The 14,209-nt window shown below is 43.3% G+C and overlaps 1 protein-coding gene across 2 annotated transcripts; it reads left to right on the top strand.

The window, feature by feature from the left end:
* The first annotated feature begins 8,685 nt into the window (after positions 1–8,685).
* Positions 8,686–12,104, top strand: LOC139549203 (apolipoprotein A-IV-like). 2 transcript variants are annotated; one of them, XM_071359415.1, is made up of 6 exons: positions 8,686–8,902; positions 9,292–9,727; positions 10,212–10,302; positions 10,422–10,484; positions 10,650–10,740; positions 11,034–12,104. In XM_071359415.1, exons 4-6 carry the CDS (start codon positions 10,436–10,438, stop codon positions 11,848–11,850), a joined length of 957 nt encoding a protein of 318 aa, XP_071215516.1. In that variant the 5' UTR covers positions 8,686–8,902; positions 9,292–9,727; positions 10,212–10,302; positions 10,422–10,435; the 3' UTR covers positions 11,851–12,104. The 2 variants fall into 2 exon arrangements, with proteins under 2 accessions (XP_071215516.1, XP_071215515.1); XM_071359414.1 differs by having other exon boundaries at positions 9,292–9,740.
* The last annotated feature ends 2,105 nt before the right edge of the window (positions 12,105–14,209 follow it).

Raw genomic sequence — 14,209 nt, 5'->3', positions numbered from 1 at the left:
AGGTTTATGACCACCATCCACATGACCAGATGTCCTTACTGGATGCCATAAATGTGGGGTGTGGAGACATTTCTCCTGAAGACTGCCAGGGTTGGATTAGACATTCCAGAAGATACTTTCCAAGATGCATCGCCAGAGAAGACACAAGATGTGACGTTGATGAGAACTTGTGGCCAAATGGAGAAGAGAGGGAGAACTAGAACCCTCACAGTACTGTACAGTATGAGTGATTATATTATACATGTTGATGAGAACTAGAACCCTCACAGTACTGTACAGTATGAGTGATTATATTATACATGTTGATGAGAACTAGAACCCTCACAGTACTGTACAGTATGAGTGATTATATTATACATGTTGTGTTTTTTGTTGTTGTAATTATTATTGCAAGCCTGGAATTTCAGGAATTTGTTTTTTGTTTCAACTTTTTATTTTTCACAAGTAAATTACTATGTGCAAAGATATAGACAAAATAAAGGCTATTGAAGCAAATTGCTGCATTTCTGATTCATTCTTGTTACATCTACTTTAGTACAGTTAATGAAGTGAAAAGGTGTTATTCTTATTCTATAATGAAATACAGATTTTTGTGAAATTCCTTCAAACTTCAAAGAGAACAGTTCATTTATGTAATGTTCCCTGTTGTTAGTGTTTTGTAGGTCAGTGTGTGAGTGACAATGAGTGACAATGTACGCTTTCTGAGTGAGAATTGTTGCCAGTGTTTTGGTCTAACGCGCTTATTTTGAGACATGTATGAAGTGGTTTGAGTGAGTTTTGGAGGTGAGACTAACTGTTTGGCCAAGATACATGTTGGTAATGCAGACTGTGAATACTTTTGAAAAAGTGGCTTCAGTATTGACCGATGCTTGCTAGCAATTGAAAAAAATTGCGCACCTGTTAAAAGGTCATTTTTAGAATTTCTTTCCTTAATGCGTTTGAGCCAATCAGATGTGTTGTGACAAGAAAGGGGTGGGATACAGAAGATAGCCCTATTTGGTAAAAGACCAAGTCCATATTATGGCAAGAACAACTCAAATATGCAAAGAGAAACAACAGTCCATCACTTTAAGACATGAAGATCAGTCAATCCGGAACATTTCAAGAACTTTGGAAGTTTCTTCAAGTGCAGTTGCAAAGCGCTATGATGAAACTGGCTCTCATGAGGACCACCACAGGAAAGGAAGACAAAGAGTTACCTCTGCTGCAGAGGATAAGTTCATTAGAGGTAACTGCACCTCAGATTGCAGCCCAAATCACTGCTTCACAGAGTTCAAGTAACAGTCTCATCTCAACATCAACTGTTCAGAGGAGACTGCGTGAATCAGGACTTGATGGTCGAATTGCTGCAAAGAAACCACTACGAAATGACACCAATGATAAGAGACTTGCTTGGGCCAAGAAACACGAGCAATGACATTAGACTGGTGGAAATCTGTCCTTGGTCTGATGAGTCCAAATTTTTGATTTTTGGTTCCAACCGGCGTGTCTTTGTGAGAAAGGATGATCTCTGCATGTCCCCACCGTGAAGCATGGAGGAGGAGGTGTGATGGTGTGGGGGTGCTTTTCTGGTGACACTGTCAGTGATTTATTTAGAATCCAAGGCACACTTAACCAGCATGGCTACCACACCTTTCTGCAGCGATACGCCATCCCATCTGGTTTGCGCTTAGTGGGACCATCATTTGTTTTTCAACAGGACAATGACCCAACACACCTCCAGGCTGTGTAAGGGCTATTTGACAGAGAAGGAAAGTGATGGAGTCCTGCATCAGATGACCTGGCCACCACAATCACCCGACCTCAACCCAATTGAGATGGTTTGGGATGAGTTGGACCGCAGAGTGAAGGAAAAGCAGCCAACAAGTGCTCAGCATATGTGGTAACTCCTTATAGACTGTTGGAAAAGCATTCCAGGTGAAGCTGGTTGAGAGAATGCCAAGAGTGTGCAAAACTGACATCAAGGCAAAGGGTGGCTACTTTGAAGAATCTAAAATCTAAAATATATTTTGATTTGTTTAACACTTTTTTGGGTACTACATGATTACATATGTGTTATTTCATTTCTATAATGTAGAAAATAGTTAAAATAAAGAAAAACCTTTGAATGAGTAGGTGTGTCCAAACTTCTGACTGGTACTGTAACTGCAGATGACCCTATGCCTGTTAGCTCTTTTGAGAATGAACTTAATACCCCCTCTGACTTTAAATCTTGTAGAGGGCTTAGGCTAATGCACTTGAATGTGAAAATTATGACAATATTGACATTTGGGTACAGGAATCATGTCCTGACATTCAGGTTCTCTCAGAAACATGGTTAAATGGTTCTGTCTCTGACAAAGACATCAAAGTAAATGATTCGAATGTATTTAGATGTGACAGATTACAGAAAGGGGGAGGAGTGGCCATATATGTCAAATCTTATTTCATGACCTGCCAATCTTTAAATATTTTTGTTCCCAAGACGTTTGAGCTCCTGGTTGTAGATGTGTCCATGAACCAGAATACACATTTATTTGTTGCTGGGATTTACCACCCCCCTGGTGCCATGGTGGATGCTATTGGTGCTATATCTGAGTGTTTAACACCTTTTCTGTCCTCAGAGTTGGTCATTTTAGGGAATTTGATTCTCGATTGTGGTAACTCCTTATAAGCTGTTGGAAAAGCATTCCAGGTGAAGTTGGTTGAGAGAATGCCAAGAGTGTGAAAGCTGTCATCAAGGCAAAGGGTGGCTACTTTGAACAATCTCAAATATAAAATATATTTTGATTTGTTTAAAACTTTTTTGGTTACTACATGATTCCATATGTGTTATTTCATAGTTTGGATGTCTTCACTATTATTCTGTATTATGTAGGAAATAGAAAAAATATAGAGTAGGTGTGTCCAAACTTTTGGCTGGTACTGTGTATATTTATGTAAGGAACGATGCTGGAGAAGAGATGCAGGTACGGGGAGTTTACATTTAATTTGGAATGGACATGCAACAGGACAGGAACAGCATCAGAACTGGGTAACACAAAGACAGACGACAATCAATGCTGAAGCGGGGAAAGGAGCTGAGGAAAAGACAGATATAGGGGAGGTAATAAAACAGGTAATTGAGTCCAGGAGAGTCCAATGAATCGCTGATGCGCGTGACGAGGGAAGGCAGGTGTGCGTAATGATGGCGGCAGGAGTGCGTAATGCAGGGCAGCCTGGCGCCCTCGAGTGCCAGGGGGGAAGAGCGAGAGCAGCAGTGACAATTTACATATTGACCTCAATTATCTCATACCCCTGCACATCGACTCGGTGCTGGTACCCCGTGTATATAGCCAAGTTATTGTTACTCATTGTGTTTTTATTCCTATTATTTCTCTATTATTTTCCTATTTTTCTTTCTGCATTGTTGGGAAGGTCCAGTAAGTCAGCATTTCACTGTTAGTAAACACCTGTTGTTTACAAAGCACGTGACAAATACAATTTGATTTGATTTGACATCAACAAAATGCTTCGATCAACACTCAATCTCCCAATAACTGGAAGTCCTTCAGAGTACCTTACAGTCATTTCCCTTTTGAACATTAACTGCTGAGTGGAAGGCTCATGACTGACACGGATGGGTGACTGACACGGACGGAAACCAGACTCCGGCTATGTTGATTGTACCCATGAATCAAGTGGATAGAGCATGTTGTGTGAACTGTTCGTGCGTGAAACCTGTGTGCCTGGTACTACGAAAGACTGATAGGACAGAGACGTTGATACACGACACTAAACATAAATAAATCTGTCCTGGCCAGGTAGGGGCTACTGTGCCCAGGCTCCACAGGGCAGGCAGGAGGGCAGAGCAGGAGGGCAGGGGCAGTAGTGGTTGGTTGGGCAGCTGAGACAGCTGTCTATGGATCAGGCACCGACCGTCGGCCCAAACGTACCCTTCAGACATTGCACTGGCGTGGGACTTCCCACTGGACAATAGTATCCTGATTGAATAAACAGAGTTTTACCACATGAGATGGTAGTGGACCACCAAGGGTATTCATATATTGTCACAAGGTGGCATAGTCAGATTTTGTCTCTCATGCCACACACAGTTAAAACACAATAGCCTAACAATGAGATCATAATTATTCTCAATATCCATTTCTATCTAAGCATGCAGAGACACACAGACAGCCTACCTTGTTCACAAAATGGCCTTTCCATCTCCCTGGTTTTCTCCGTTCTGTTGTGGTCATAGACAGTGTGCTCCTTCACACAGACATACAGGCACCAAAGCAGCAGGGTGGGTCACCTGCAGACCCCTGGCCCTGACTTCCTTAGCATCATCCCAGTCCTGGACAGTCCTGCTACTGCTGTCCCAGACTCAGTGAGAGTCAGTGGGGTACAGGAGACCAGCACTTTCCCTGGCCTACTGAATCATTGATGGGGCTTGAGAGGTGACGTAACATTGGGGGACTGGTGGGTTGAAAGCGGTAACCCATTATATCCAGTTCAGATTACAGGCTTTCTTCATATCAATCGTACCATGGTACTGATAGGTATTTAGCTCTCGTCACATCATCATCAACTTCGCTTTACGGTTCATTGCAATTCTCCCCAAATTCTAGGAATGTACTATTCATTTGCGTTGGATGTTCAGAATTAGTGGACTGTTTTTAAGCAGGTTTCTGTTTGCCGTTTTGCCGGGTCAAAGAGTGGCCGTGAGAAATGAATACTATGTTTTGCTGCTCATCCAGTTGCGTCAAACTTTGTGCTGTGTACTGAAATGTTGCCAGCTTGTTTGCAAAATCCAAGGTTAATCTTCACCCTTTGCTTCCTCATCAAATTAAGAGATAACGGGCCTATCCTTGCCTTTATCCAGTGGTACACATACGCATGCACTAAATCCATACCGCTTACCAAATAAATATCAATGAAAACCAGTAGAAATGTTAATATAGGCTAACCGCCTAGAAACCACCAATACAGAACTGAAGTGTATAATGCAAGTGTGTGTGCGCGTGTGTGTTTGTGTCTGTGTGTGTTTGTATACACTAGGAATGTGCATGGGTTATGTGCGTGTGTGTATGTGCGCTTGAGTGTGCAAATGCTTGAGTGTGAATGCACTTGTGTGTGTGTGTGTGTGTGTGTGCCTGGGATGTGTAATAACCTGCAGTATGTTCAGAAGTCAACCGTCTGCACATTCAGAAGCAGGTGACCTTAATCTACAACTGGATGTCTCCCTTATCTTATCCCTTACCCTTATCTTATCCCTTACCCTTATCTTACCCTTGATGCCTCCTCATCAAATGAAGAGATAACAGGACTCTCCTGGCCTTTATCTAGTGGTACACATACCCATACACTAAATCAATGTCACCAAACAAATCAATATCAATGAAAACAAGGCGCAATGTGAACATAGGCTAACTGCCTAGAAACCACAAATATAGAGTGTACAACGCTTTAGATGGATGTCAAAAGTGATGGCAATTTTTTCTTTGAATGACAAGAAATTAGCTTTAAAAATTCTAGATCTTCTCAGCCTCATTGCAAAATGTGAATAATAGCATTAGATTAAAACTGCAAATTTTTCTCTCTGCTCCATGTCAATGTGAGTAGAATTGCAGGAAATGAGCTTTAAAACAGTTACATTTTTTCTATTCCCCATGGCAAAATGTGTAGAATTGTAGGAGTTAGCTGTTTCCCCCCCTTGCTCAGACCTTGCGGTATGCCACTGTTATCCACTCTCGAGGACATTCCCTGTAATATATTCTTCCACTTTTTTTTTTAAGAATGGACTTTGCCTACCTGGAATAACCTACATAATTCACCACAGAAGCTCTGGACTATGCTCTGTCAATGACAACTAGCTAGTTACATAGGAGAGTTGTGGTGACCTTTCACACACATACAGGATGTGCCCTGGCTGCAGTCAATGGTTAAACTGTCTGTGTTGGCATGATGACTTCAGATCAATGACATTATGGCTGGTTATAATGGCTGATAAATATGTATGAACTTTCCAATTTGTAAGTCGCTCTGGATAAGAGCGTCTGCTAAATGACTTAAATGTAAATGTAAATGTTATACTAATTCATATATAAATATGACTCGTATAGAGATATTGGAACAGATGAGCTCATATGAGGTGAGAGTAATATAGATGGGTGGGCTGTTTACCAACAAAACCGATACATGCGCAACATTGAGGCAAAACAGACGGGGTTGACTTACAGTCCAAGGAATACTGACAACATGTAAACTATATTTAGTATGCAGATTTTTATTGGAAACATACATACATTTGCCCAATAAGCACTTATTGTGTCTCAAATACATCATTACAGTTGTTGGTTACCTAGCTAGCTAATTCTAGCCATGTTAGCATAGACGTGAGGAGGGGTAAAAAACACTTAAAAACAAGAGACGGTATCAAGAAGAGCCGGCCTTAGACTGAGAAGGCCATTTCTATGGATTTGTGATGATGTGGTTTTAGTTTTAACAGCATATATTATGTCTCAATAAGGCTACATTCACAGACAATAACACTAGTCTGTGAATGTAGCCGAGTGCCTCCATGATCCTGAGTGTTCCATGAGGTATTCCAGAACTGATTAGAGAACTCTAGTCAGATGGAAACACTCAACCAAGTGCAGCCAGACCCCTGATACTACCATTGTTTTCAGAGGAGGAGCAGATAGTGCGAGGTCTTTAGCAGAGGCCTACTTTCCATGTCTGTGTACTCTTCGTTTTAAGCAAAGTAGGCATAGTCTCTGCCCCAGACTGAGGGAATTCAAGACTAAATCAAGACATTTCCCAGAGTTTATCGAATGAACTGAAGGAGCTTGAGTTTTTCCAGGCTCACCCAGTTGTTGACTCATGACAGGGACTGGTGGGATGCAACCATTGAGCTTTATCCTAGTTGGCTTCAGTGTTCTATATCTGATAGTGCCATTAATTGCCTGTCACATGTTGCCATCCCTTGTTTTTTCCCCCAATTGGAACCCAGCCCTTTTTGTGTATATTTTATATTTATTTAGAGTTTCCAGTGACCTTTATCATAATTTGTGTGCTTTACTGCTATGTTACATGATTTTCAATGGTGTGCTGTGCCTCTCCCTCCTTTTGTGTTTTCTGATTTATTTATTGTAGATTCCTCCCCCTCGGCTGGTCTACTTGGAGAATGAGTTAGCCGAGGTCTGCCACACCTGGGCATGATTGAAATAACGAGCTACCACACTACTGAAAAGGGAGCTCGCAGCTCCAGGTCGAAGACTACCCTGCAAAAGGGATTTTACAGACATGCTGGGAACATGAGCGAGGACAGAACACAAGCTTTGGGTGGGGTAATAACCAGGCGAGGGAGATGGGACTGTATGGAAGGGAGTTTAGCCCTACGGTAGCTATTTCTGTGTACCCACTATGGCTACTTCCACCTCCAGTTGTTGATCTAGACGTGTTGGAGAGACTCGGGGAAGATAGGAAGGGGGTTGATCCATCTAATCTGTTTAATAGATGTCTGTATATCAGGATTTTGTGCCCATATTCACAAATGGTTCAAAAGACCCAAGGACAGGACATACTGGGTCAGCATTTGTAGTGCAGGAATGTGGGGTGGCAGTCAGGAAACGTATCACAGATCCCCTGGCTGTTTACACAGTAGAGCTGATGTCCGTACTGTTGGCCTTGCAGTGGGCGGAGGAGATCAGAATAGTTATCTGCTCTGACTTATGTGCAGTGTTGATGAGTCTGAAGTTCTTTAGCTCACGTAGCAAACAATACTTGCCCATGTGGGGGTGGAGGGGAACGAGCCAGCTGATGTACTGGCTAAACAGGCCCTTAGTAGTGAGGAATTGGATGTTGAAGTTTCAATGAGCAAGGCAGAGGCAAAAAGTCTGATATGGACAGTTGTGGTGCGGAGATGGCAGGAGCTGTGGAACAGGGGGACTAAGGGCAGGCATTTATTCCAAGTACAGAGGAAAATCGGGGAGGGGAAGACTGCAGGAAGAGAGGATGCTATTTTTACAAGATTAAGGGTGGGACACAGCTGGTTGAATAACACATGAAATGTGATAGGAAAGTATCCAACAGGAAAGTGTGATTATTGCCAGGAAACAGAGACAGTGGAACATGTACTGATACAGTGTGGACAGTATGAGAGGGAAAGAAAAGTTGTGATCCAGTATGAAGGAGATACAGGAAATGTGTTTAAACAGCTTACTAAGTAGAACATCATTGGATACAGTCTCAAATATTTTATATTTTTTAAGAGAAACGGGGCTGGCAGGTAGGATTTAGTTTCTCCCTGTCTCTGGCCCACACTCTAGTACATGCACGATAAACCCCACCAAAGAAGAGTTTGGGGACTGCAGCTGGATGGCGAACACACCAAAGCCGCATACTGCTGGAACAGGATTCGGCACCTCTCAATTTTGGACTGTTTGGTTCCGGAACCCATTTGCCAGAATCCAGTACCTTTTGTGGCAAGACACATTTTCTTCACTGTTTGCAATGTAAAAATTCTAATAAAAGCAGAGTTAATTCAAGTTGCCTTCTCTGTAGTTCTCATGCCCCCTAAAAAACGTAATGTGAAATGTGGCTAATATTCTAAGAATGGATTAATGTTGAGTCGGCCCGTGCAACATTGTAGCCCATGAAAAACACGTTGCCACTAATTTCCAGCATTGCACTTCATCTTGCAGCCTAAAAAAAGCCTAGCTGTGGATTGTGTAGCCCAATCACATGGCATGCCTACAGTCGGGAACGCGTGACAAATCTGTCAGTGAAAAGAGAATACTAATCTGTCTGTTGGCTACCAAATATGTTGTCAACTTCCAAATAGGCCTTCTGAGAAAACAGCATTGTTTTACACGAAGTAAAACGAGAGAAATAGGCTTCAGGCAGAGCACATCTGCCATCGATGGCGAGCGAGCATTGGGTGAGTCAGTGAAACTGGAAAGCTGTTTAAGGACTATAATTTCCTCATGTTGTACAATGTGTCTCCACACAAGTAGGCCCAGGCTATTGAAGGATTCAAGACAAGGTTGTTTTTATTGATCTCAGATTCTGTTTGTCAGTGTCAAAGTAGCCTGTCATTTTGATCAATTGTGAGGTATTAAAAACGAGGTCTCCAGTCATCTAAAATGATGTAGAATTGCATGAAAGGCATTTATAAAAGGCCACATTTTCCCCAGATCCCAGGCTTAAATGTCTGGTTCTCCTATGTGTGCAACTTCTGCAAGCGGCTCTACTCTACTGCTCAATGCCAGCACACAAAAGTGATGATTACGCAATGCTTTATTATAATATTTTTTCATGCGTTCTCAGGTACCTATAGCCCCCCATCTTGGCTCACATTTTGTTCCGGCACCTCCCAATTTACAAATTAAGCACTTTTGCCGAACTACTGCTGCTTTAACACGACCACCATTAGTCACCACGTCACATCCAGCCTGCAGCCAGAGGGGGACCTGAGTCGACAACGCTCTATTCCGCAGATAAGGGACGGTCAACCCCTAAACATGCGAGTGTGGTCAAATACTTCTGTTCGGAATGGCCCCTGCTCATGCATGTCTTCCTCTCCCCCCTCTATCGCCAGTGTGGAACAGACCATGGGCTCGGTGCCACAGACGCTTGACGATAACGGGCGAAGAGGAACGACTGGCAACCAACAACCCGACGGACAAATGCTGGACGAGCGACCGACGGTGGTGGCGGAGGCCTTCTTGAGGACATCCAGCAGCGTGGACAGTGTTTTGGGACTGTGTGTGTGAATGGTGTGAACCACCCTGATACTTTTGAAATAACATTTTAAAAAACTTTTACTTTATAGCCTTGTCTGTGTGGTGGCCTGTAGTCATAGAAACCTGGAAGTTGACATACTGTACTTTTTGCCATGTAGTGTATCTAAGCGGATGAATTTAATAGTGCATTTAAATTAGAATTCAACGTGGTGTTTTTTAGGAACACGTGTCCCTGTGGTAGTTGTATTGAATCAACTTTGCATGTCCTCTTATATTGACCTGCAAACTCTTCCTGATATTGACCCTGTCGCCCCACATGACTCATTTTAATACCACAACTCTTTTACAATCTTGCCCCTTAATACAGGATGACATCATTTTAAATTCTTTAAACCGATGTCGCAAGGAATGTTGGAGCTTGTGCAGTCTGTGACAGGGAGAGTTACTGTGCGTTGTGTTGGGTGCTATTCGTTATGACCCTCCACGTGTTGTGTGTTGACACAGGCAGAGTTAAAGACAGCCAATGAAAAGAAGGACCCATCCCTTTATAAGCACGGTCTTGATGAAGAGTCATTCTGCCAAACCTAGTACACAGGTAAGGACAGGCCACTCTCTCACTTATTGATCTTCAGCTACTTCTATTGTTGTTTGGTCTATTTAGTCTGAAGATTCCTGTGAAAAATCAAAAAAAATCATTTTCCCATTTTTCTTCAGTGAAAAACAAAAACATGCATCTCAAAGTAGTGATCTTCGCCTTGTCATTTTTGACAACCACAGGTTTGTGCTTTCTTTCCTTTTCATTAAAAACATCCTCGCATCTGCTGTCAAACAGTGTTTATCATAATATAGAGCAGATGTAATGGTGTTTTAATAAAGAGAATAATAGAATTTGAAAGGAGTTCATGTATCAATGGTGTTAACTTCTCCTATCTTCTACTGTAGCATACCCACTCCACCGTACCCGCAGAGAAACATCACAGGCACTACGGGACAATCAAGCTCATGAGAAGACAGACCTCAACAAGGATGTCAAGTATGTCCTCATACAATACATGACATAAACAATTGAATCATGAATCAGAAATGCTTGTATACAGGTGAGCCTTTTAAGAGCCTTCTAACAGTCCTACACAACCTTATTGCAGCCGTATAACAGTCCCATAACAGACTTATATCAGCCTTATAACAGTCATATAATGGTATTATACAGTATTTTAACAGCCCTATAACAGTATTTTAACAGCCCTATACCAGTCCTGTAACAACCCCTTAACAGCCTCATGACAGCCTTATAACAGTCCTTTAACTGATCCTATATGTTAACAGCGGGCTGTGGAAGAGCCATGTGGAGAACAGCAACCTGTATTCCCAGGACAGCCCCAACCCCATGGTGAGCGAGATCAGGCACAAGCTTACCCTGGAGTCCGAGAGGCTGCGCGCCCACCTTCGCCAGGAGCTCACTAAGCTGAGGGAGAGGCTCGCCCCGTACCCTGCCCACCCCCAGTCCAGCGAGTCCACCCTGGCCAGCATGAGAGATCGCCTAGGCCCCCTGATCAAGCAGCTCCAGAGCGCCTTGGACGGCAACAGCCAGGAGCTGTGTAGCCACCTCAGGCTCTACTTTCAGGGATTGGAGGCCGCGGAAAGCCAGGCGGCGGCCGGACCCACCCTATACCTGGAGGCTGTGCAGTGGATCAGCCAGACCTTGGACGACAGCAGTGCCGAAATAACCTTCCTCATCCAGGACTTCAAAACCAAGACGTCCAGCGTGATCAGGGAGCTCATTGGTACCATTCAGGGGGACTTCTGGCAGGAGGTGAATGTCCGACTGGGACAGGAGGTGCAGGCGATGAGTCTGGAGGTCCAGGGCAGGGTGGGGGTGCTGAAAGCAAATCTGGCCCGTCTCCTGCTGGCTCCACAGCCCCTCAAGGCAGTGGTGTCCACCAGTATGGATCAGTTCTGCCAGAGTGTCGCCTTACAGGACCAGTTGTTCCATGCCCGAATTGAGAAGCATCTTCTGGGGCAGGAGTCACAGGCTCAGAGCCCCAGCGAGCCGCTCTCTCTACAACCTCTGGGCTTATTGGAGGAGGACTTCTCTGCGAAACTAAGTGTTCTCCTCCAGGACATTCTTAACAATGTCCAGTAAAAGCAGAACATAACTTTCCACACAGCAGAATGAGAGCGAGAGAGTGCATTGTGTCCCATTATAGGGAGCATTTAAACTATATCATTGTTTCTGCTCCTCGTGCTTATACATATCAACTCCTCTACCATTGTATATAGAGTACAGTAAGTAATCCATGTATATTTATGATGTTTCCATTGTTGTGTTTATTTCATGTGGATGATTGTTGTAAAGGCATTGTATGTCGACTGTAAATAAAGCTTGTGTGAAGTTTACACTGTGTAAATAGTATGTATTGTTACGGCTAGTTCATAAGCAGTGCTTTGACTATATTCTCATAAAAACAGGAATCAGGACAGATAACATTGAATTCATATTAAACAGAATTGAGTCTTTTTTCAGATAATATACAGTACAGAGCAGCAGTAGCAGGTCTGAAATTGGAGCATGATTGACACGAAAACCAGCCATCTTTGGTTAGAAGTCAACTGTATTGAGTACAGTGTATCAAAATAAAAAACCCAAAACCTATATCATATCAGAACATTGTGGAAGACTCAGTGCATATATCTATGGAGTCATAGGAAGCACTATTAATAGTAGTCAGAATTATTGATGTTGCCTCGTGTTATCTTGTACAGTATTGCTCAAGTGTTTTAACATAGACTACATGGCCAAAAGTATTTGTGGACACCCCTTCAAATTAGTGTATTCAGCTATTTCAGCCACACCCATTACTGACAGGTGTATAAAATCGAGCACACAGCCATGCAACCTCCACAGACAAACATTGGTAGTTGAATGGCCAGTACTGAAAAGCTCAGTGACTTTCTACGTTGCACCGTCATAAGATGCCATCTTTCCATCAAGTCAGTTCATCAAATTTCTGCCCTGCTAGAGCTGCCCCGGTCAACTGTAAGTGCTGTTATTGTGAAGTGGAAAAGTCTAGGAACAACAACGGCTCAGCTGTAAAGTGTTAGGCCACACAAGCTCACAGAACGGTACCGCGGAGTGCTGAAGCGCGTAGCGTGTAAAAATCGCCTGTCCTCTGTTGCTACACTCACTACCGAGTTCCAAACTGCCTCTGGAAACAACTTCAGCACAAGAACCGTTCTTAGAGATCTTCATGAAATCGGTTTCCATGGCCGAGCCGCCGCATTTTGAAGGGAAATCTTAATGCTACAGCATAAAATTATATTATAGAAAATTCTGTGCTTCCAACTTTGTGGCAACAGTTTGAGGATGGCCCTTTCCTGTTTCAGCATGAGAGTACCCACGTGCACAAAGCGATGTCCATACAGAAAAGGTTTGTTGAGATCGGTGTGGAAGAAATTGACTGGTGTCACACCCTGACCTTAGAGAGCTTTTTATGTCTCTATTTTGGTTTGGTCAGGGTGTGTCACGTTCTGACCTTTATTTCCTTTGTTTTTGTCTTTATTTAGTATGGTCAGGGCGTGAGTTGGGTGGGTTGTCTATGTTAGTTTTTCTATGATTTTCTATTTCTGTGTTTGGCCTGATATGGTTCTCAATCAGAGGCAGCTGTCAATCGTTGTCCCTGATTGGGAACCATATTTAGGTAGCCTGTTTTCTGTTGGGTTTTGTGGGTGGTTATTTTCAGTCTTTGTGTGTCTGCACCAGACAGAACTGTTTCGGTTTTCCACTTTGTTTTTTTTTTAATTTGAAGTGTTCAGTTTTGGATTTATTAAATATGATGAACACTAACCACGCTGCGCTTTGGTCCTCTCCTTCCACTGACGACAACCGTTACAGGGTGTGATTTGGGTGGGCATTCTATGTTCATTTTTCTATGTGTTGTATATCTTTGCTTTGGCCGGGTATGGTTCTCAATCAGGGACAGCTGTCTATCGTTGTCTCTGATTGGGAACCATACTTATGTAGCATTTTCCCACCTGTGTTTTGTGGGTAGTTATTTTCTGTTTAGTGTTTTCTGCACCTGACAGGACTGTTTCAGTTTCGTTTATTATCTTTGTTATTTTGTTCCAGTGTTCAGTTCAATAAAAGTCATGAACACTTACCACGCTGCGCTTTGGTCCGATTCTTCCTCTTCAGACGACGACACCCGTTACAGAACTACCCACCACCAAAGGACCAAGCAGCGTGGTAAGAAGGGGGACTGGACATGGAAGGACATTTTAAATGGCAAGGGATCCTGGACGTGGGAGGAGATCCTGGCCGGGAAGGATCGCCTGCCCTGGGAGCAGGTAGAAGCAGAGAGGAAGACGAAGGCAGCAGCTAAAGCGGAGCGGCAATGTTATGAGGGAACACGGCTGGCAAGGAAGCCCGAGAGGCAGCCCCAAAAACATTTTTGGGGGGTGGCACACGGGGAGTGTAGCAGAGTCAGGTTGGAGACCTGAGCCAA

Source organism: Salvelinus alpinus, chromosome 22 (genome assembly GCF_045679555.1).
Source record: "Salvelinus alpinus chromosome 22, SLU_Salpinus.1, whole genome shotgun sequence".
In the NCBI taxonomy this organism is placed as follows: domain Eukaryota; kingdom Metazoa; phylum Chordata; class Actinopteri; order Salmoniformes; family Salmonidae; genus Salvelinus; species Salvelinus alpinus.
The sequence above is the reverse complement of the archived record's forward strand: the minus strand, read 5'-3'. Positions and strand labels throughout refer to the sequence as shown.